At 46.0% G+C, this 24,490-nt stretch overlaps 1 protein-coding gene across 2 annotated transcripts in view; it reads right to left on the minus strand.

Moving 5' to 3' along the window:
- Positions 1-24,490, minus strand: part of arhgap46a (Rho GTPase activating protein 46a) — an 89,774-nt gene that overhangs the window by 43,643 nt on the left and 21,641 nt on the right. For both annotated transcript variants that reach the window (XM_084316459.1, XM_084316458.1), the window contains exon 2: positions 13,395-14,039. In XM_084316459.1, the coding sequence (XP_084172585.1) occupies positions 13,395-14,039 (645 nt within the window). The remainder of the gene's footprint in view (positions 1-13,394; positions 14,040-24,490) is intronic.

The raw sequence follows: 24,490 nt of genomic DNA on the forward strand, positions 1-24,490 counted from the left end.
GAGTTAGGGTGTGGGAAAATCAGGGTTTATTGAAGGCTAGGGAGTAAAAGTGTGTTTTTAGTCGGGACTTAAATGTCTCCAGCGAGGGGGCAGTTCTGATCTGATGAAGTGAAGCTACGCCCTGAACCGAGCCCAGGTGTAGCACAAGAGACGTCAGGCCTGCAGCTAAACTGTCTTCTGGCTTCTCTGGTTCCTCCGCGGTGGACCACCACCACCACCACCACGAGAGCGTTACTTCAACTACTGAAGCAAATTAGAACAAAGTACTCTGATTTATTCTCAAAACAACACAAATATAAAAGGACACTTTTTCACTGCTTCAACTAAAACTGGGGCCAAAACAAGGCCAGAAGACAAGGCGCCTACCTTGTCTGCGTATACAAACAATACATTACAAAATCAAATGGGTGATGTAAGGCATGGAAAACATATGGAATATACATATATCATGTATCATAAAACATCTATAGGAAAGTATCCAAAAACACACGTCTGTATGAAAATGGCAAAAAAAAATTACGAGTGAAAACCGAGCCCCAAACACCACGAGTAGAAAAAACATAGGTGGTAAAAACACCATGTCCTGTAACAGAGACCCGAAGATACCTTCGCAGGAGAGAAACCCCAGCTGCCCTGCAGCAGCTGAACCCACGCACTTCCCTCCTCTGAGCCAACGTGTCTACCAGCTGCACATATCAGAGGCTCCCGCGCTGCTGCGGACCCCGTCCTGCTATAAGAGCCCTGGGCCGCGGCCAGAGGGCAGCAACCAGGGCCCCTGGACGCTCTCTCCATATTGTGGGGAGAAAGGCAGGGTATTTCCCCCTACTGTAAATGTTCATTTAGCAGTGGTGGTGGACGACCGCCACAGCCAGCAGTCCACCACCACTACTGTGGGGGGAAAATAACCAAAACAGAAAAACAGGGACAGATGTGGTCATAAAGACCAGCTACCCCCCCCTCCCTCACCCACGACTCACGACTGCTAAAAATGGCAGGGGGATCATTGCAGTGTGTCAGTGACAGGCCACTGTAGCTTGAAGGGACAGGGGGACAGGTAGGGACAGAACACTGTAGCTTGAAGGGACAGGGGGACAGGTAGGAACAGGCCACTGTAGCTTGAAGGGACAGGGGGACAGGTAGGGACAGAACACTGTAGCTTGAAGGGACAGGGGGACAGGTAGGGACAGAACACTGTAGCTTGAAGGGACAGGGGGACAGGTAGGGACAGAACACTGTAGCTTGAAGGGACAGAGGGACAGGTAGGGACAGAACACTGTAGCTTGAAGGGACAGGGGGACAGGTAGGGACAGAACACTGTAGCTTGAAGGGACAGGGGGACAGGTAGGGACAGAACACTGTAGCTTGAAGGGACAGGGGGACAGGTAGGGACAGAACACTGTAGCTTGAAGGGACAGTCAAGACCTCTGGAATCTGAACTGTGCATCTAGTATCTACACCTGCTCAGCATGGAGGCCGATCCCATCAGAAGACTCTCCTTGGGTTACGGGCCTACGGCCGTTACGCTGGTAACATTGTAACCTCTCCTTTATGATCACTAATATAGCTGTTCCATAGCAGCCCTGTGCTGTTCCCCACTGGTTCTAGGGTTATTTGTGGTGACGACAGGCCAGGACCAGTAAAGGACGCTGGTTTTTAGTTATTTTTTAGAGCACTCAAATGGCAGATTACACATTGTATACTTGGGAATGAATGTCTTCATATATCCCTGTCAGACACACATGTCAGAGCACCGGCCATTTGCAGCACCCCCTCGGCAGTTAAGAGTTTGGCGCGCTTGCTCAAGGACACTTCAATAGAGTCACGCCGCAGGGATCGAACGTGCGACCTACGGGGGCAGTGTCGCCAGGGTACCCAAAAAGAAATCATATTTGTAACGAAAATAAGTGTAAGCGTGCAACGCAATAAGCACTCGCGCAATAATCAGTTTGGGGAATCTATTTGTGGTGGGTGTGGGCATGGTCCTGTCCCGATATTGTGGTGGGCAGCCAAGAATGAACCCTTTCACTACCACACTACCAAATGGTTAACCCTTTCACTGCAACAATACAGCAGGTTAACCATTTCACTGCCACACGACAAAGGGTTAACCCTTTCACTGCCGCACTACAGAAGGTTAACCCTTTCACTACCACACTACAGATGGTTAACCGTCTGTAGTGTGGTAGTGAAAGGGTTAATCTATTTATGGAAAGCGGTGTTCTGTGCTGCCCATACTGCAGGTCACTTGATACAGTGCGAGTGTGTGTGTGTGTGTGTGTGTGTGTGTGTGTGTGTGTGTGCTGATTCCGAGGCCAGTTCCCGTGTGGTTCCAGTGGACTGAGGAACTCACTGGCGGCATTCCAGTTCACCAACGTGCCATAAAGGAAAGCGAACCCGCTAGAAGAACAGGCGCTTAAACGATGTCTAAAATAAAACAAAAGAGGCTGGACACACTGCTCCAGTTCCAGCCGTAAAAACCAGTCGGGTCTGTAATCTAGTTCTCTTGAGAAACGCCATGAAGCACATTTACAAGGGCGAGAGAGAGCGAGAGAGAGAGAGAGTGAGAAGTGGGATGGCGGAGAGCAACACGGTCGAACCAGAAAACGAGGATGTTGTCGCTCGCGGGCCGAGTGCTTCCCAGCGCCGACCGAGAACTGGATCGCTCAAGTTCAAAGTGTAACTTATTTAACGGGGGTGAAAAGCGTCCTACATCATTATAGTCGAGGCTTAAAATGCCACATGGAAGGAGGAGCGGTGGGAAATTAGCTTACTGTGGCAGGAACGCGGAGATAAAACAAGTCTTATTTCCAGAGAGTGTTAAAATCTTGCGGCCAGTCTTAGAGAGAGCAGGGGGGGGGGATGAAAGTCTAAGAGGCTTGTACTCTCACTATAAAACACGCTACTCAATGTGTGATTCATTAAAATGAAAGAAGAAAGTCAATCACTTGGTGATTCCTCTTCAGTGACTCACACAGGAGTCACACACACTCATGAGTCACACACGCAGGAGTAGTCACACACACTCAACTGGCCTCTGTTTACTTTTCCTTCTCTCCAATCACTCCCATCCACACAGGCCATAACTTCTACAGTTCTGATCAGTTTTGGCTGACAGCAGGCCAAAGACCTGGGCCCTCATTCATCAATGTGTGCGTAGAACATGTTCTATTTCCACACGTAAGCACGGAATGTAGAACCAGTGTACGCACAGGGAAGTCGGGATTCATCACACGTGCGTACGCAGGCTCTACGCACACCTGTCATGATGAATCCCACCTTGGCTCTGCGCCGAGGCTCGTGCACACTTTCACGTATTTGCATACCAGAAACGCCCCGATTAACCATATACGGTAATGGAATACACCCATGAAATGTGGGAAAATGGACTAAGCCGAGGGAAGCGTGTCATGAGACAGGCTGACAGACGTGTACACTTACGGTGATGTCGGATATGATATCTATTAACCATTGCTGCCTGGGCAGCGCAAACACTAATAAATACCGCGCTGGAATATGACTGCCTTTTCCCGTGTTGTTTGATTAATACCCAGGGATTAAAGTTCTCCTCAATTTTATTCCAAATCGCGATGGATCTCCCGTCAATTTTCTACCTGCTGCATATGATTTCTAGAGGCATACTACAATCTATTTTGATGTCAGTATTGGGTAGCCTATATAAACAATAATACGAGAGCATATACAAGAACAATGAATCTCACTGCATGTATGATGTAGCCTGCCTTTCAATACATGAACTTGAATTCCATCATGTTTGTGTGCGGGACTCACAAGGCTGTTGTCACAATGGGTGGTACCGGTACGCAGTAATAATAACAGTCCACACAATATCACGATCCATGCCATAGCCTATGTTCTATTAGGACATGATCTGTGACGACAAATGTTCTAGAATGTTTGATTAAGATATCATACTCTGACAGCATGCCTATGATCAACAAAAACGCGAACTTGAATCCCATCATATACATAGTCTGTCCACTATCTGGTGTCATTGCAATGCGTTTTCTATTCTTTCTTATACAGTAAAAAGGGGGAAGAACACTATATTCATATGACTTGTATTCTGCTTACAGCTTCGAAATTCCACTTGTTTCGTTTAACGTAAAGCCTTTTAAATATAATCAAAACGTTCCTGTGTTTCTGCGGTCTGCGCAAAATAATAACGAGTTGAGCTTTATGATTTATGATGAATTGAAAATGGGGGACCCTGATGTAAACAAGACGAAAGTCTTTCTCTGGTCTGCATCCTCTTAACAATTGTATGTACTGAGCTGTACTGTACTGTACCCATTCTGCAATCTGTTAATAAACTTTTCAATCAATCAATCAATCAAGCTACGCGGAGCGCAGTCAGTCAGTAGCCTACACCCCGTATATTCCGATAACGCTATATAAACCATGCTGCATTCATTCTGAGAGAAAGATCTATTATTCCAAATGCTATTTATAGGGTTTTGACCATAATTACACTACTGTTGCTATTTTACAATGAACTATAATGAACTACGGTTCGTACAGAACATGCCAGTGTTATTATGCACAGAAGCTCATTTCCTTGTTGTAATAATATATTCTACCACTGGGCGCCAGGTACGCATGGTCTGACCTGTGCGTAGACGTAAGCACGAAGTCAAGTTCAAGTTGAAATTGATGAATTCCACTCTTTGCTTAGAAATGATTGTACGCACAGGGTAAGCACAAATCTGTGCGTAGAACACGTTGATGAATGAGGGCCCTGGATTCTCGAATATCTTTCAAATCGGTCAACGATGAGGTATTTTATTTTGAATTAATTGCCATCATTCTCCATGACATATTCAGTATAAAGTTACACCCTTTGAACGCAAGAGGGTGATACTACACAGGTTCGCTGCTCAGGGCCTCCTGTAAGCAGCGCTCTGGCACCTCTTTACTAGTGAACCTCCTGCCACTTGACTGGTGCCAGTGACAAAGGACCAGAAAGCTAACTTTATGCTAGCAAGCTTTTCTGTCAATAATGTTGCCTATGGTTGGCAAACTGTAAATATGATAGTAGTATTTTGGTAGCCAGACATCTCATTGTCCCCAAATCAATCACTTTTCCACTAACAAAATGTGCAAATTAGCGATGTGCTTTATTTTTACAAGAGCGATCGTTACCCAACTGGGATGCTTCTAATGTTGGTTTGGTGAAACACTTTGTGATTATGCCAAACTAAATGAAAAGGCCCACTGCCTCTCCAAACACCAGAGTGATTTGCTAGCTTAGTTGTGATGAAAGACTATGAAAGATGTTTGTCCAACACAATAGTTTTACATTCACAAATCAAATCAGCAGTGGCGGTTCACAGCAGTTGATACCAAGTATAGTATCAGCTGCCTGCTAACGCTGTGAGTACTGTACATTGTAACGTTGTGACCGTGCATCATTACTGTCAACGAGGAATGATTTCAGTAATTTTAATTACTAGGTCGAAAGTGCTGAAGCTGCACCACAGACAGTGGATTAGAGAAAGGGTTGGGATGACAGAGAACTCCCAGAGGAGTAGAGACCGGGTTCCCGTCCACGTCAGGGGGGCAGACTACAATACGTCCACGTCAGGGGGGCAGACTACAATACGTCCACGTCAGGGGGGCAGACTACAATACGTCCACGTCAGGGGGGCAGACTACAATACGTCCACGTCAGGGGGGCAGACTACAATACGTCCACATCAGGGGGGCAGACTACAATACGTCCACGTCAGGGGGGCAGACTACAATACGTCCACGTCAGGGGGGCAGACTACAATACGTCCACGTCAGGGGGGGCAGACTACAATACGTCCACGTCAGGGGGGCAGACTACAATACATCCACGTCAGGGGGGGCAGACTACAATACGTCCACGTCAGGGGGGCAGACTACAATACGTCCACGTCAGGGGGGCAGACTACAATATATTTGCATTTACTAGCAATCTAAATAGTTGTTTACTAACAATCAATCCGTGCCAAAGCTATATGTAAAAGGTGAAAGACTCACTCACACTCGCAACCATGTAGGGCTGCAACGATTAGTCGACATAATCGACGACGTCGATCATAAAAACCTGTCGACGCCGAACTTTTGCGTTGATGCGTCATAAAAAAAACGATTTATTTATTTATTTTTAATTTAATTTTAATTTTTTGCACTACCTATCTTTGTGAAAGTGGCTTCTCAGCTCTGGTCCAGCTGAAGACAAAGCAGAGGAACAGATTGAACATTGAGCATGACCTCAGAGTTGCTGTGTCTACCATCACCCCAGACTTTGAGACTCTTGTCAGGAGCAAACCACATCCCCAGTTATCCCATTAGTTCCCTGGGATGTTAAGCTAAGAAGTCTGCTAAGAAGGATATATTATTTATTATTATTATTATTATTATTATTATTATTATTATTATTATTATTATTATTATTATTATTATTATTATTATTATTATTATTATTATTATTATTATTATTATTATTATTATTATTATTATTTTATTTCATTGTGTTTTTAGCCCTAGTTGCACTTTTGTTGCAATCCCAGTTATCCCATTAGTTCCGCCAAACTTACTGTCGGTCTGTTATGTTAAGCTAAGAAGTCTGCTAAGAGGCCGGAAAAGGAGCCGCGCCCACAGGAAGCAGAGATGGAGGGTGTGACAGAAAAAATCGTTAGATTAGTCAACTAATCGAAAAAATAAGACAGAAATAATCGTTAGATTAGTCTACTAATCGGAAAAATAATCGACAGATTAGTCGACTACCAAAATAATCGTTAGTTGCAGCCCTACAACCATGCTTATTTGGCTAAATAACACTCAGCCGTTTTCTCCGTTTACTACTTCTACTACTTTTAGTCAGGGGGGTGCCATGATTTCACCATAGAGCCACTTTTTTTTTTAGCACAGCAGCAGGTAAGGGGCAACTTAGTCACGTGATTCAGCGGATATTGCGGATTGGCTCAAACGTGGTATGTTTATAAACCTGTGTATACGGGTAGGTTTCCTGTTTCAGACCTGAGAACACCGTAGAATAAAAGTCAAAGGTTCTGCAGGTCTGTCTCTAGTACATGTAGCAGCTCCACTGTCCATTCACCGGATGACAGATTTGATCGTTTTTCTTTCTTTCTTTATGCCTGGTCCAGCTGTAGCATACTAGGCAAGCCTAGTCTTGTTTTTACTTACTTTAGGAGTGAAATACTAATCCGTGTGATGATTTAAGACCCCGGTCACAGCTGTGTAGAAGTAGAACTGGACGTGGCGAATCATCAGGTGCGCCTTTCTGGTTTATAAATGCTGACGTCCCGGTGGTTAACCCTTTCACTACCACACTACAGAGGGTTAACCTTTCACTACCACACTACAGAGGGTTAACCTTTCACTACCCCACTACAGAGGGTTAACCTTTCACTACCACACTACAGAGGGTTAACCTTTCACTACCCCACTACAGAGGGTTAACCTTTCACTACCACACTACAGAGGGTTAACCTTTCACTACCCCACTACAGAGGGTTAACCTTTCACTACCACACTACAGACGGTTAACCTTTCACTACCACACTACATAAGGTTAACCCGTTCACTACCACACTACAAAGGGTTAACTGTTTCACTACCACACTAGAAGGGTTAACCCTTCACTACCACACTACAGATGGTTAACCTTTCACTACCACACTAGAGGGTTAACCATTTCACTACCACACAGGGTTAACCCTTTCACTGCCACACTACAGAAGGTTAACCAGATTCAGCTTTCTTACAATGAACTGCTTGGAATTAATTATTATAATTGAAGAATAGAGAATGAACTGGCAACTGATCAGAACTGATAACACTACTCCTGTAGAAGAAAGCTCATTTAGGTATAAAAACCTCAAACCAGACATAGTACACAGTCAGTCTCCCATTTACGGTCTGTGGAGCAACTTCCGACTTTGCATTTCGATGGCGTCACAAAACACTGGTTTGGGCTGAGTTACATAAGTGGGATTCCCCTTCTAAACACCGAAACTCCCTCTCATCTCCTCCTAAATGCAAGTGGATTACCTTAACATCATCGCTGGCTCAAACAAGCCATGCAGCACGGTGCAGGAGGACTGGGTTTATAGAGGTATCATAATACCAATCCTGGATTCCGTTCCATTCCATAGGAGGCTCTGGCCCATATCAAAGCAAGCTGAAGCTAATGTTCCAGAACAACAGGTTGAAGCGCCCGACCCCCTCCGATTCACTGCAGTCGGCCTTCAGAGCCGTGCTGTATCATTAGAGGCCAAATGAGAGGGCACACACTAGTTATTTAGCGTTCGGTGTACGTAGACTTCCTGCTTAGGGAAAGCTCTCAGTTGACCCTTGGGGACAATTGGGCTTAACTGGGGATCTTTATTCCCTCCAGTGATGCCTTATAGCCCTGAGGCCAGCACACAGGACAATGGAGGCCAGTGACCCTGGTGTGAACCAGCCGGGGGTCAGCCCTGGGTTGACCTCCACGCTGTCATGTGCCCTCCTCCACAGGCGTGACGCATCCACTCAGACCCAGCATGGCTCCTGGAACGAGACACGGGCACGGCCCACACACACAGTGCAGATGGGTGCAGATACACAAGCATGTACACACTACACACACACACACACAGTGCAGATGGGTGCAGATACACAAGCATGTACACACTACACACACTATACACACTATACACACTTGACTATACACACACACACACACACAAAATGGGTTATCTGTGGTGAAATTTTGTACGGATGACCGGTGGATGATATACGGTATGTAGCCACACACACACACACACACACACACACACACACACACACGGTGAAATCCAGTACAGATGTTACAAGCAAGCTGATCAGTAACACCTTGGATTTTCAGCTCTAGATCATGTAAACAGATCAGGGGGGCCCCCCTGCACTACACACAGCTTCATGTGACAGAGGCATGTTTACTCCTCCTGGCCCAGGGGCCCGGGGGGGTTTTCCTCATGCGCCTCGCAGGCTCAGAATACCAAGAAATTCCCAGGACATGTGATAAGAGCCGAATACGCTGCCCCCTTCGCTTAAAAAAAACACACACACACACACACACGCACATGCACACACACACACACATCAAATGCATGTTCCAGTTACAGACGTCAGTATTATCTGCATGCACACCTTTTAACCCTTTCACTGCCACAGGACAATGGGTTAACCCTTTCACTACCACGCTACAGAAAGTTAACCTTTCACTACCACACTACAGAAGGTTAACCTTTCACTACCGCACTACAGAAGGTTAACCTTTCACTACCACACTACAGACGGTGTATGTAGACTTCCCGCTTGTCTGTAGTGTGTGGTAGTGAAAGGTTAACCTTCTGTAGCGTGGTAATGAAAGGGTTAACCGTCTGTAGTGTGGTAGTGAAAGGGTTAAGTCACGGGTTCTGTTTTGCTTCTGCCTCCCGCATAGAGCGGGTTTGGTGACCCGAGGCGGCGTGAACTCAGAGCCCGCTGGCGCTGAGAATCATTGGATTGGTCTCCGATGAGTTGACTGAGCGAGATATGACATTTTCAGCCAAGCTGTGACATGATGAGCATTCATAGATACAGAGGGAGGGAGGAAGGGGGGGAGGAGGTCAAACGACACGGACCGGAAGCTGAATCAAGCCAACAGTGTGTGGAATAACACGCAGATGTCGTGTTATTGGAAACTTCTGGAAACTCGTCAGCCTGTTGTTATGACGACTCCTCTGATTTATTTCACGGGTCGAAAACAAAAGGAAACTGCAGATGGAACAACTGGGATTGTCCCCCGTAGCCACAGAGACAGCTATTGTTTTTCAAAAGCCATAAACTAATAAAGGTCTAATTTCTGTAAAATCCGCCTCCCCCTCGCCTCCGCGTCAGAAAGCAGGAGAAAAGGGAACATGATGTTGGAATAAATAGAACCCACGTGTCGAGACACCAAATTAAGGAACCTTGAAGAAGATAGAAATAACTTATGGGGCTAAAAAAAAAGCTATGACCGAAAATATGACCAACTGGAAGGACGGAAATAACTTTAAATGATTTCCCCAGCACTGTGTTCCAACCAGTGGCAGCTATTTTACTGGTTTTGGGGTATTGTTGCCAGTCTGGTGGGCTTCACACTGGTATAGGGGTTGGCTGAGGACTCACTGTCAGAAGCAACAAACACAAGGCTACTGATAAGACTTACTGGAATGCATTCCAGAAGCCTAGAAGACAAAAAACGCCAGCAAAAGATATTACATCTTTTGAACATTTGGCCAACTTGCTCATTATAAAGATTATTATTAATACGATTATTATTATTATTATAATTAGTTGTCTCGTGGTGATGACCGAAGTGGTGGACGTCCGTGATGATGACCGGGAGGATGCGACCCTCTATACACCCCCCCCCCCCCCTATACCTCAAATGGATCTGCCATATTTTCAATCTTTCAAAATGTTCTTATGTACCCCAGTTGCTATTGCATGTACTTATTTGTGTTTCATTACACGTATATGTACATGCTTATCAACTGTTTCGCCTGATTTATAGCAACACTACTGTCTATCACCTAAGGTTTCTCCCCTCCACATTTCCTGTGGTGCTTTTTTCCTATTGCTAGGTTTTTAGTGAGTTTTTCCTTACCTTCGCGTGGGGTATGTCTGGGAGTGTTGATACATTTATTTTGCATTCTATTTAATTTTCCTGGTGTTTTTGGCTTTGTTTTTAATTTATTGTGATGTTTCTTCTTGACTTGTTTAAAGAAGACGTAATTAATTAATGTGTGTTGTCGTTAATTACATTTGTTAATACATTTGATTTGATCAAAAATAAATATAATAATAATAATTGACATAACACCTGTTACATTTAATTATAATAATACGAATCTATGACCATTCTTTGGCCCACAGCCCACCAGCCATGTTACGTCTCCACCCTCCCTGTCAAAGCCCCTGACTCAGGTGGTCGGAGGAAAGCAGACGAAAGGGAAGTGAAAACTCTGGTTGCTATGGTAACCAGAAGACAACAGCGACACATCCCAGTGTTCCTATCCAGCAGCTGACCCCCGTCACGCCCAATAAGCAGAGCGGGCTGTATAGCTGAAGAGGAGCACGTCTCTGAACGCTCCCTCCCCCAAGCCCCCCCAAAAACACGAGACCGTCGAGTGTTTGTTTTCATCCATTTTGGCTTGTCACATTCCAGCGTCTCTCCTCGTTGCGTGGCGGTATCTAATTACCCGCAAGGCTGAGAGCGGAACCCGGCGTAAATGTGAACCACACCATATGGCTAAGTGGGGGTATGAAGGTCCGCACAAGTTTGTCTCCTCCTCGGACCCCCTTTTCTCCCCAAACACAGCTGCTCATTGTTTTGGGGAAGACATAGAGGCTTCTGGGAACAGTTGAGTCATTGATGATGACCGCTGAACATGCAGGACCCCGGGGGAGTTTTAACACTCACACACATCAGGGGGGGGTAGGGGGCAAGGTGAGGAGGCTTCACGGAGGGTACCTTTCAGCGGCCAGAAGTGAACGATTAGTTCCCCCCTCTACATTTTACGTAATGCCACAGGGGGTCGGCGGGTCAGAGACGAGACCTCCTCCCGGGCCAAGGTGAGGTCAGAGCGGCCGAGGGAACCGGAGACCCAGAGTCCCCTGCTGTAGACGCCTGTGGAAGCAGCAGGCGTCCTCTGTTCGCAGCCGGCTCGGCTCGTTACTAACTTACTACCCACTAATACACGCTCCCGGACTTGGCTCTCGTCTCGTGTGTCTTTTTTATTCACACGCACATTTTTCTTACACCCTGAAACAGTGAAGTAATAAGAAGGAAGAGGGGAAAGTGACCATACAACATTTTTGGCTGGCAGTGGTTTGGTTTTCCCACCCAGAGAAGAGACGCTACGGGTCTTTGATGGCCGGTGGCCTTGTTTTGTTTTAGGAAAATGAAACGAGGTGGCCAGAGAGGAGAGGGAGGAGAGGAGGGAGGAGAGAAGAGAGGAGAGGAGAGAGAAGAGAGGAGAGGAGAGGAGAGAGAAGAGAGGAGAGGAGAGAGAAGAGAGGAGAGAGAAGAGAAGAGAGGAGAGGAGAGGAGAGGAGAGAAGAGGAGAGGGAAGAGAGGAGAGGGAGGAGAGGAGAGGGAGGAGAGGAGAGGAGAGGGAGGAGGAGAGGAGAGAGAAGAGAAGAGAAGAGAGGAGAGGAGAGAGAAGAGGAGAGAGAAGAGAGGAGAGGAGAGAGAAGAGAGGAGAGAGAAGAGAGGAGAGGAGAGGAGAGGAGAGAAGAGGGAGGAGGAGAGGAGAGAGAAGAGAGGAGAGAAGAGAGGAGAGGAGCGGAGAGGAGAGAGAAGAGAGAAGAGGAGAGAAGAGGAGAGAGAGAAGAGGAGAGAAGAGGAGAGAGAGAAGAGAGAAGAGGAGTGGAGAGGAGAGAGAGAAGAGGAGAGAAGAGGAGAGAGAGAAGAGGGGTGGAGGGGAGGGGAGAGAGAGTGGAGAGAGGAGAGGAGAAGAGAGAAGAGAAGAGGAGTGAGCACACAGAAGGGTACTGAGAAGGCCCTGGTGGCTCTGGGCCAGGGGGAATAGAAGTGGCATGCTTGGAATCTGACTGGGAGGGGGAGATGGTGGTTTGGGACTCGGCCACAGCACAGAGCGCATGATGGGGTGTCTGAATGGCTTAACTGTTGGGAGCCGGTTTCCGTCAACAACACTAGCAAAAGAGGAGGGGGCTGGGGAAGGGGAAGGTGGGGCGGGGGTCATGCTCTATAATATGACTGCAACCCCCCTTTTTCCCCATTTGGTAGCGATTTGTTGAAATGACCGAGCACGGTTCACAGGCCGCGCTGTGGAAACACGGGGCACATGGAATGCGCTGATAAGTGAGAAGAATGAAAATAAAATGCCACTTTGAGATCAGCCTCACTGGTCAAAAGTCAAAATAAGTTCTCATAGCCGCCATGAGCATTCGAAAGTCATTAGGAGTCACTGTGCCATGATGACTATCACATTTCCCCTCTGTTTCTCACAGTAATACGATCCCCTAATGATCAAGAACAAATTCCCTCTCCGGCATTACCGCGGAAGCTAACACGGTCTGGTGGCAGAGACCCTATATAGGATCTCATGAACGGTAAACGGTGCGTTTATATAACAGCTTTTATCCAAAGCACTTTACAATTTTGTTCCTCACATTCACCCATTCACTCACACATTCGCACACAGACAGCGGAGGCGACCAGACAAGGTGCCAACCTGCTCATCGGGAGCAATTAGGGGGTTAAGTGTCTTGCTCAAGGACACTTCGACACGCTGCCCGGGAGGAGTGGGAATCGAACCGGGAACCTCCGGATGACCACGCGGCCGCTCTACCTCCTGAGCCGCTCGTCTTACCTCGGTGGCTCTTTGCTGCCGTCTGCGTTGAGCTCCGTGCCGCTGCTACTGCCGCCGTCGTCGTCTCCCTGGGACGCCTCCTCCGCCACCGGTGGCTCAGTCTCAGCTGTCTCAGCGGTCGTCTCGGCGGTCGTCTCGGCGGTCGTCTCGGCGGTCGTCTCGGCGGTCGTCTCGGCGGCCTCCTTCTCGCCGGCCTCCGGGGGTCTGAGGAGGACGGGGGTCGCTCTGTCCTGCTCGGAGGGGAGAGGGGTGCGGCGCCCCTGGCTCCCGACGCTGCCGGTGCTCCCCGTGGTCCCCCCGTGGTGGTGGTGCCTCTCCGCAGCTCCTCCACCGACTCCACCGGTTCCAACGACCCCGCCGCCGCCGGCCGCCGCCCGCTTGGCCTCGGTGCAGCGCTTCATGGCCTGGAGCTGGGACAGGGGCACTATGTCGCCGCCCTGGGGCCGGTGCCAGACCGTGCGGCGCCCGGCGGAGTTGTAGTAGTAGAAGCGGCCGCTCTGGGGGTCGAAGAGCTCCCACCACTGGTTGCCGTCGGCCTGGCGGACCGGGGCGCCCAGCGGGGCCTCCCAGCCACACTCGCCCGTGGCCAGGTTGACGTACATGCGCTCCCGAGAGCGCGGCTCCAGGATCTCCACCCAATCAGCACTGTGGGGGGGGGAGAGGAGAGGAGAGGAGAGGAGAGGAGGGGAGGGAGAAGAGGAGAGGAGAGGAGAGGAGAGGAGAGGAGAGGAGGGGAGGGGAGAGGAGAAGAGGAGAGGAGAGAGGAGAGGAGAGGAGAGGAGAGGAGGGGAGGGGAGAGGAGAGGAGAGGAGAGGAGAGGAGCGGAGAGGAGAGGAGAGGAGAGGAGAGGAGAGGAGAGGAGATGAGAGGAGAGGAGAGGAGAGGAGAGGAGAGGAGAGGAGAGGATATTGTTAGAAACACAGAGAAGAGGTGCGGCTGGGTAGCATAGAGGTCTAAGCATGCGGGCAGCATGTGATAGTCTACACCCTCCCCAGACCGACAGTAGGGCAATGACCAGGAACGGAATTGGCATAACGACTAAATTGGGCGATGGGAGAAAAATGATGGAAAGGCAAAACAATTTTATTTAAAAAAGAAACACAGAGAAGAGAGAGAAGATCTAAACCACTAAGCGGTGCCACTGACGTGTAATCGCCAGCGGGTCTCATGACTCAAGCCTGCTGCCCTCACGCCAGAGCGCTCATCAGAGAGACAACCTGTAAACAACACACTGCTTGATGGAGCGAGAACCATGAAGATGCCCTCTCTTGGCCATATGGAGAGTGTGAGGGTTCCTATCCCCTACATGTATCCATCTGTGTGTGTGTGCGCATGTGCATACGTGTAAATGTGTGTGTGTGTGCGTGTGCGGGTCGGCAGTGATGTCATCCCTCTGGTGGGCAGAGAAGCAGCAGGGGGAAGATGGAGTGTGTGTTTGCTCCCTGACTCAGAGAGACAGGTGGACACACTCAGTGAGGCTCCGGGCCCAGAGCCAGACTGGGGGCCCGGGGCCAGCAGGCCCGAAGAGGGGACCATCCGCTCACAGTGCTGCTGCTGCCACAACCACCAGCTAGTAGAATGACCGGCTAACCGCTAACTCAGCACAATACACAGGCACAAAGAGCGTACACAGGAATGGCAGTGTTTCCTACAGATAGAGGTCCACCGCAATATTAGCCGCGCCACCACAAATTGAATTTGCCAAAGCAACACTAATAGCATATTAACAGCCCTTCTTCTGTCTCTCGGGTCCCCAGAGTTTGCTCTGAACAGGGTAGATCAGCATTTCGCTATGATGCCCCTCTAGCTCATGGAATGAACTCCAACGGTCCTTAAAGCTTGTGAGATTCTCCCCTCTGTTGCAGAGTTTAAAACCTTGATCTACTCCAACCTTTATCAATCAAGTTGTACGTGCTGTGTGATTTTATATGCGGTTAAAAAAAATTCACTTAGTTCTGTGCGTACACTCGACGTGACCGTAAAATGTGGGAAACCTCAGTTGCCTTTTCGAGTTTAAATAAAAGGTTTGAAATTAAATTAAATAAATAACCCGGGAACCCTGGAGGGGCTTTTTCGGACATCGAAACAGGTCGTATGTAAGAGGGACAGCCCGTTTAGGACATAATTGGAACATGAACTAGATTTCAGAGAAATTGTAGGCCGGGGTCCATCGCTCCCTACAACTAACATACTAAATAGAGTCTAATGTGTCTAATAGAGTGCGGAGATGAGTCGCCAGGTCATAGCGAGGCCACACCTTTAACTACCTAAAGGTAATCGGGGTCACAACGAGTATCAGAACCCGGCAGGTGCCGGAGTGTGCTGCTCTGCTGGTTCTATATTCAGGTCATGCTCGTCTTCGGGGGCTCCATTATGTCTGCTTGGTCCAGTTCCCCGATGCACAACAGCCTTAACTGTGCCAGTGTGAGCGTGTCCGAGTGAGAGCTGCGAGAACAGCTGAGGGAGGAGGCGGAGCACAAGGGGGGGGGGGGGGGGGGGGGGGGGGGGGGGGTAACCATTTCTGAGAGCTCAACTTTATAGGTACATACTACATACCAGCGTTGCGGTGTTGTGGCCTTCACCACTGGCTAGCAATGACTTGGTTTCTACCCCCCTGGTTTCATTACACTACCTTGACAAAAAGGTAAATACCTCTTAACCCTTTCACTACCACACTACAAAGGGTTAACGCTTTCACTACCAAACTACAGAAGGTTAACCCTTTCACTACCACACTACAGAAGGTTAACCCTTTCACTACCACACTACAAAGGGTTAACCTTTCACTACCACATTACGTAAGGGATAATGTATAGCTACGAGGTCATTGTCGCAAAATAATTTACCGACACGGAGTTTAAAATACCGAGGCGCAGCGCCGAGGTGTTTTAAACGTCAGTGAAGGTAAATTATTTTGCGACAATGATCGAGTATAGCTATACATTATCCCGCTTATTACATGGCTAACTTACTAACAAATATACCTAATTCATTGTACACCATCGACAAGACGAGATCAAATGCAAACGCAGTTGTTCTGTGGCTCTGTCAGCCCAAATAAAGTGATTATTATTATCGGCAGTCGGCAGGTCTGTGGTCTGATTGCACTGATACAGTGTTGTAGTGGGCTTGATTGCGAACAGCTGCGCACAGCGGTCATTATTGCTTGGCAGAGGTCCGTTATCGTGTGACAACGGACCTCTGACGTGCGCTATTGACCAATCACAAGCAAGCATTTCGGCGATTGTGAAAACGCCATGTAATAAAGAAGGTTAACCTTTCACTACCACACTACAGAAGGTTAACCTTTCAGTACCACACAACAGAAGGTTAACCCTTTCACTACCACACTACAGAAGGTTAACCTTTCAGTACCACACAACAGAAGGTTAACCCTTTCACTACCACACTACAGAAGGTTAACCCTTTCACTACCATACTACAAAGGGTTAACACATTCACTATCACACTACAGACGGTTAACCCTTTCACTACAACACTACAGAAGGTTAACCCTTTCACTACGACACTACAGAAGGATAACCCTTTCACTACCACACTACAGAAGGTAACCATTTCAATACCACACTACAAAGGGTTAACCTTTCACTACCACACCACAGACGGTTAACCCTTTCACTACCACACTTGACTAAACAGTTAAATACATACCTCTAAAATACATCTAAAATATTAGGAGGAATTCTCCAATGTCACGACCATAGTTTAACAAGCGTTATAAGTATCGACATTAAAAGATCTGGAGTGGGGGAGGAGAGGGCGCAGGAGGTGAGGATACGGAGCGTGGAGGGAATTTGTGAATTTAAAACACCCGATTAACTGATGACACTCCCTTCTTTACCTCTAATGATTCCTTGAGGGTCTGGCAATGTTTTCCTTTGGCTGTCACTCATCCAAGTCCATAGAAATACCTGTGAAGGACCGAGGGCAAAGGGGCGGGGCTTAGCTTTATTGAAAATCCACCATACAGTGCTGAGGTCATCATCCCATCATCCCCAGTACAGAGAAGAGGCTCTTTCCTCCCATGTCCCACCAGTTTGGGACACGGGCCCACTGGGCAGGCTACCTGCGGGGACACAAGAAGGGGGCACGGTGCCTAGCATGGGCAACTGTCCCCACGCTATCCACCTAATACCCACAATTGTTCCCTTATGTTCCTGCCAAGCGAGCCCTCTGACCCCCCCCCCCCCCCCCCCTGCTCTCAGAAATAGCCACAGAGCTGCAGAGCGCCAGCCCAGGGCTGCCAGGGTTACCATGTTTCTATGTTGGCTACAAAACAAGGACACATAGTCTCATAGATTCTAAGCATCTCGCGGGCCTGTGGTAGACCGAAGAGCATGCATTGGGCGGGGGGGTGGGGGCCCATGTCACACTGTGCATATATAGGGTGTGGAGATGGTTAGCTCGGGGGGAGGGGGGGGGGGCTTAAATTTGTGAGCTGATTAGCCAACACAAGGCGTGCAGCCGTGCACACATACATGCATGATGAAACACTAACATCGTGCATCAACCCTGATATTGGCCGAATGGAGAAACAGATCTCAGGGCAGTGAGCCAATGGCTGAGCTCGCTCGCTCTCTCTCTCTCCCTCTCTCTCGCTCTCTCTCTCCCCTCCTCGGATCACCAAATGAGGCAATATCAAAATACTTAGCATGCACCTATAAACAGAACAGAATGTCAGTAAAATATAATGGTGTTCTACCGAAAGTAATGATCATCTACCAGGAGCTTTCATACCATGGCGTTGAGATGGTTAGCTGAGGTCTGCGAGTGTTGCACATGGTAGATTGTTGTTGTCGAGATATCAAGCTGGTGCTCGTGGGACGCCACTAGGGGGCAGAGCGGCTAAGTGTGAGCAATCGACTGAATGAGTGAGTGAGTGGGTGAGTGAGTGAGTGAGTGAGTGAGTTATAGAGGTGCTTTGGGTCTAATAATCTCCACTCTCCATTTTCACACTGCCTTATCCTAAACAAAATGGTGTTGGTATTATATAAGTATGCATGCCATTCACACAGGAACTGATGACCTTTTTAACCCTTTGTTGTGCACGTCTGGGCTCATATTCACAAAGGTTCCCTGAGTAGAAGTAGGGCTGATCTGGGGTCAGTGACCACCAGTAACTTTATTTGGCCTTGTTCAAGAAAGTTAACCCTTTCACTACCACACTACAGAAGGTTAACCCTTTCACTACCACACTACAGAACGTTAACCCTTTCACTACCACACTACAGGTTAACCTTTCACTACCACACTACAGGTTAACCTTTCACTACCACACTACAGGTTAAGCTTTCACTACCACACTACAGGTTAACCTTTCACTACCACACTACATAAGGTTAACCCTTTCACTACCACACTACAGAAGGTTAACCTTTCACTACCACACCACAGAAGGTTAACCCTTTCACTACCACACTACAGAAGGTTAACTCTTTCACTACCACACTAGTGAAAGGGTTGAGTATAAAACCTGCCGTTTTGTGAACAACATCCATCATAACATAATTTCTCGATTAACTTTTTAAATAGGAAAATTTTGTCCGGGCTTTTGATCTCAGTTTGACTTTCATCTCTCTTATCATCTCCGTAACCGGTGCCAGTCGGCTGAGTCCAAGGCGCTCCGTGTTACCCTCCACCAGCCAGGTAAACACAGAGGGAACCTAGAGAGGAAACAGGAGAGCTTCCAAAGCCGGCCGGCCCGAGTGTCCACGCTCCCTTATATGCTGGGTGACCATCTGGCCTCCGCCGCTCACAACAGGGCACCGATAAGAGCCCTGCCATGGCTCTCGTGAGTGGAGTCGAGGGGCTTTAACACTCCGTCTTACCCCAGACCTAGTAGTGAGAGAATGAGAGATGTAGACTAGCTCCACCTGCACCCTGTGTTTCCTAATGTTTCCTTATGACACGCACACACTGCTGCGAACATATACCATGTATTGTATAGTTTGTACGTTGTGTGTTTAGTTTATAGTTTTAGCTTATAGTTTAACTTTAGTTTATAGTTTATTTAGTTTATAGTTATAGTTTATAGTTATAGCTTATAGTTTGTATAGATATATAGAATATACATTGTGTATTATGTTTAGTTTATAGTTTTTCGTTTATAGTTTATTTATAGCTTACTTAGTTTATATTTATAGTTATAGTTTGTATAGATAGAATATATGTTGTGTGTACTATGTTTACAAATCGACTAACGGTTGAGGAGCCGGGAAAAGCAACAGTTAACAAATAAGAACGAAAAATCACATGTGAATCACAGGGGTTCGACCGTGCACAAGTCCACGGGGGAAGTGTGTTTGAAGTGTGTCCACGGGGGAGGGCCGGGATCATTAACGGGGAGTTGTCGGCATTGATCGGGTCTAACCGCTCTCCCAGCGCTGGTACAGCAAGGCCACCGTGAGTCAGACGACTTGTTACGCCGACGGCTCCGTGGGCTGAAGGGGCGGAAGTCTTGAAATAATGGGGCATTCAGGGCCGAGGCCTGAGGCCGGATTCCTCCTCTCCCTTAAAAGTAATGGGTTCAGGCTTTAACGTCGTCGTAATGAGGCAGGCGGAGAGAGAGACGTGAACACGGTGCTACTTTAACCACCAATAACGACCACTTCACTTCAGTTAGCGTCCGATATCGTCTGAGCACTGAACGCGTCTGTTACTCTTATTGCACGGAACAGAGCATTCTTTTGGGGATCATGTTGGACAAAAGTGATATACAGGCCTAGGCCTGAATCCAGTCACTTTGTTGCGATTTTCTTTTTTTTTTCAAAACTTTGTTTATTGAAGTTTTTTCATTGCAATATGAGATCATCACAAGGTCAAATTGTACACATATATGCCAGATGTATTGCACATATCTACATATAAGTAGTCAAAATATAGGTCTGTTGAATGTAGACAATATACATATTGCACAAAGGTACATATAGTTAGTCAAAATATAGGTCTGTTGGATAAACAATATACCTATTGCACAAAACTATGTATAAATAAACAAAATATAGGTCTGTTGAATGTAAATAATATACATGTTGCACATGGCTACGTATAAGTAGTCAAAGTATAGGTCTGTTGAATATATAGACTAAAAAATAGTACACCACAAAATAAATATAGATATTGTTTCGGACATAGTCAATTAAACAGATATGTACACTCAGGACAAGCACTGTACAGCAGGAATAGAGGAATGGAACACATTTTTTTTTTAAACGAGAAGGTAGACATCGGTTACATTTGCACAAGTAGATAGGTCACTCGACTGGACTGTGCTAGGTTAGGAGTGAGCATTATTTATGGGGGGTCGATTGAGCCTTGTTCCCCAACATAGGTAAAGAAACGGCCCCATGTTTTATAAAATCTAGCTGTAAAACCCCTTATGACACACCTTATTTTCTCCATCTTAAGGAAGTGCAAAATATCCCTGAGCCACATAGAGTGAGATGGAGGAGTGGGTGACTTCCAATGCAGTAAAATGAGACGTCTAGCCAGGAGAGTGACAAATGCCACCAGGTCAGCTTTATATCGTGGCAGAGACAGAGTAGTAGGGGAGATAGAGACACCAAAGCAAGCAGTTATGGCAGTCGGGCTGATTGGGATCTCAATACTATTTGAGATAGTTTCAAATATTTCAGACCAAAAGTTATGCAGGGAAGGGCAGGACCAAAACATGTGACTATGTGTAGCAGGGGCACGGTGGCATCTGTCACAGGTGGGATCAATGTTGCCATAGATCTTGGCTAGCCTGACTTTAGTAAAGTGTGAACGGTGAACAATTTTACATTGGATCAGTCCGTGCCTGGCACAAATTGAAGAGGAGTGGACCCGGTGTAGAATATCCTCCCACAGGTTTTCTGTGATATCCTCACCCAGGTCCTCCTCCCATCTCCTCCTGATCTTTTCTAATGAGGTAGGACGCAGTGAGGAAATCAAGCCATACAGGACAGATATAATACCCTTTGTGACCAGTGTAGGCTTTAGTAAAGTGTCAATAGGAGTGGCTTCTGGGAGTTTGGGGAACTGTGGGTTGATATTACGTACAAAACTGCGGACTTGCAAGTATCTGAAGACATGTGACCTCGAAAGAGAGAACTTGTCAGACAGTTGTTCAAATGATGCAAAAATATTTTCTATATATAAATCACTGAACGTTCTAATACCAAGAGGGGACCAGGAGAGAAAAGCTCTATCCATCACAGAGGGGGGGAAAACAGGGTTAGCTGTAATTGGAGCTAGTAAAGAAAAAGATTGTAAACCAAAATGTCGTCTGAACTGGTTCCATATCCTGAGTGTTGATTTGACAATGATATTTTTAGAGTAGGGAGAGGTGGGAAAAGGTAGAGGTGCGTGAGCCAGAGCAGCCAGTGAGGCAGGGCTGGAAGAAGAGGATTCCAAAAGCAACCATACAGGGGATGAAGGTTGTTGCGATTTTTCTGACATGTTACATTAACACACCCTTCCTGGACCTGGGCTATTATATTTGCACATCCTTCTATCCTCAGGCCATCAGAATGCTAAATGACAGTAACAACTATCAAATGCACTCACAGCACACACATCCACACGCACACACTCACTTTAAACAAACAACTCACTGCAGCGCCCACTTTACCCACTTTAGACTTTATATTTATATTTATTGGTAAAGAATTTGCACTACAACCCATACCTCATTACACCTTACTGTAAATTGTACCTAAATTGTACCTCATCCCATTTCTGCATTGTACTGTATAGTATTGTAACTCAGTTACTTTTCTACTCTGCATTGTATATTGTATATATGTATATATATTGAACACTTTTGTCTACGTACTTGACTTCTATTTTATACTTACTATACTTATTTTATACTTATCTATTTTTATCTAGCATAATCTCTGGAGCATAACAGAAAGAAGCATTTTATATAAAAGTATTCTGTACTTCTGTATGACAACTAATAAAGAAACTTGAAACTTAAAACATATACCCAAAACTGTGAGCATCTGAACATGACACCGTTCATATTCTTTTGCACAATTGCACAGCTCTGTTATATATTTTATTCCACTGTATTTCTTTTTCTAATCTAGTGTATATATTCTACTACAATCCTGCACAATTGTACAGCCCTGTCCTATATTATATTCTTATTCTAATTTAGTTTATATATTACATTTAATTTTATTCTACTTTAATTGTCTTGTTAATGTTGATGCACCAAATTCCTTGTATGTGCAAGCTTACTTGGCAAAAGACTTTTCTGTTATATGGCCCAGATATGGTGTCGGATTTTAGTATTGGAGAGGGTGTCTGATAGCAATGCCCTATTTTAGCCTGGTATCAGCCTCCAAACTCCATTAGTCGGTCCATGTGGTCTTTGTCAAACAATACTTTGTCGGTCAGTTAGGCTAATCCATTTCTTGGCTTTCCTCCATTGCTGAATGAGTTATTTCCGGGAAAACAATACTCACGTATCTGGTAAGCCCTAAATACAAAGAGGTCCTTCTTCCTATGCTCGCGTGTTGGACACACACAATTTTACAGATTTGTCGATGATTAAATCACCTAATCGATTAGGCAACAAAGTCCTATGACTTTAAGAATTTATAAAGTCTTTAAGTCCTAAGAATTGATTTAGTTGTGGGCAGTCCTAGAAAGGCCATTCGTAATAATGAGTGAAGCTGAGAGAACAGGAGAACAACGTGAACACAAGGGTTTGAAGCGGGGTTTCCGTTATCCGGTAATTACTAGGGTTGGGTACTAGGGATGGGAATTGATCAGATTTTATCAATACGATTCCATTATCGATTCTGCTTATCGATCAGATTCTTTATCGATTCCCTTATCGATTCCTGATACATTTATAATTTAAATAAATACATTGGAAATGCAACAGAACTAAGCTGGTTAGAATAACAACATGCAACTTGACATTTCTGATTGTCATTTATCATTTATTGTTGAGCCCCCATGTGAGATAAAATACAAAAACTGTAAAAAATTTATTAACTATACACTTAAATAAAAGAATGTATTTGAGAACTAATTTAATCTATTGAACTGTAGTTGCATTCAACAGGTCGTTATTGCAAAAAAGAATTCGTTAGCAACATGCGTGGCGCTAACGTTATTGTTTTTAAATGCGCAACTGTCGGAAAAAACCTGGCATCGATAAGAGGAATCGATAGTCACGGAGGCATGCGATTCCAGGAATCTGACAATTAGGAACCGGTTCCCAATCGATTCCGATTCTCGATTCCCATCCCTATTGGGTACCGAACTCTGTACTTTTAAGGGTACCGACCGAATTACATCGGTACTACAGAGTACCAATTCACGCTAGATCAATCGGTACCAAGTTTCGGTACCTTTACATGTTTAGTATAAGAGTGTAATATACTAGACAAGTATTTTCCGCAAATATATATATATTACTGTCCCATCTCGAGGTCAGAGGAGTTTGATAATATGAGGATGGCCAGATAATGTTGATATTTAAACATTTTAAAACATAATACATGATCATGCAATTTATTTTGTGTGTTGTGTTACAACAATAAATAACTAAATGTTTTAAATAGATAAAGTTGGGACTTATTCTTATACAACTGAAATTATTATTTATTTATTTTTGTACAGAGAGAGTTAAGTATTGAAAAACTGTACCATTGGGTACCGATACAGAATTACAGGAACTGGTACCGGTATCGGTTCAAATGTGAAAAGTACCCAACCCTAGTAATTACCGTTATTATTTTACCAGGACAATCGGTTGTAATAATAGACGGGCAGCGGCTCGCGGAGCTCAGAGGGTCTCTCCATTTATTCAACTCAACAACACAAGCAACACAATTATTTTATTTGGAATATAATGTATATTTTATTCGACCTTTGAATAAAAACATATTATGAATCGACATCGCCTTGATGATGCCATTCTTTATATAGCCAACTGTTTTTAAGCTCACTAAACACTGATAATACTACTCGAGTCTGGGACATTGAAATCTTCCAGGACACGTGGTGGACGGTAACCAACGGAAACCCTGGTTCGAGGGTCAACAGTGAAGGCCGTGGCAAACAGGAGAGAG

Source organism: Notolepis coatsorum (genome assembly GCF_963971535.1).
Source record: "Notolepis coatsorum genome assembly, chromosome: 6".
Taxonomy (NCBI): Eukaryota; Metazoa; Chordata; class Actinopteri; order Aulopiformes; family Paralepididae; genus Notolepis; species Notolepis coatsorum.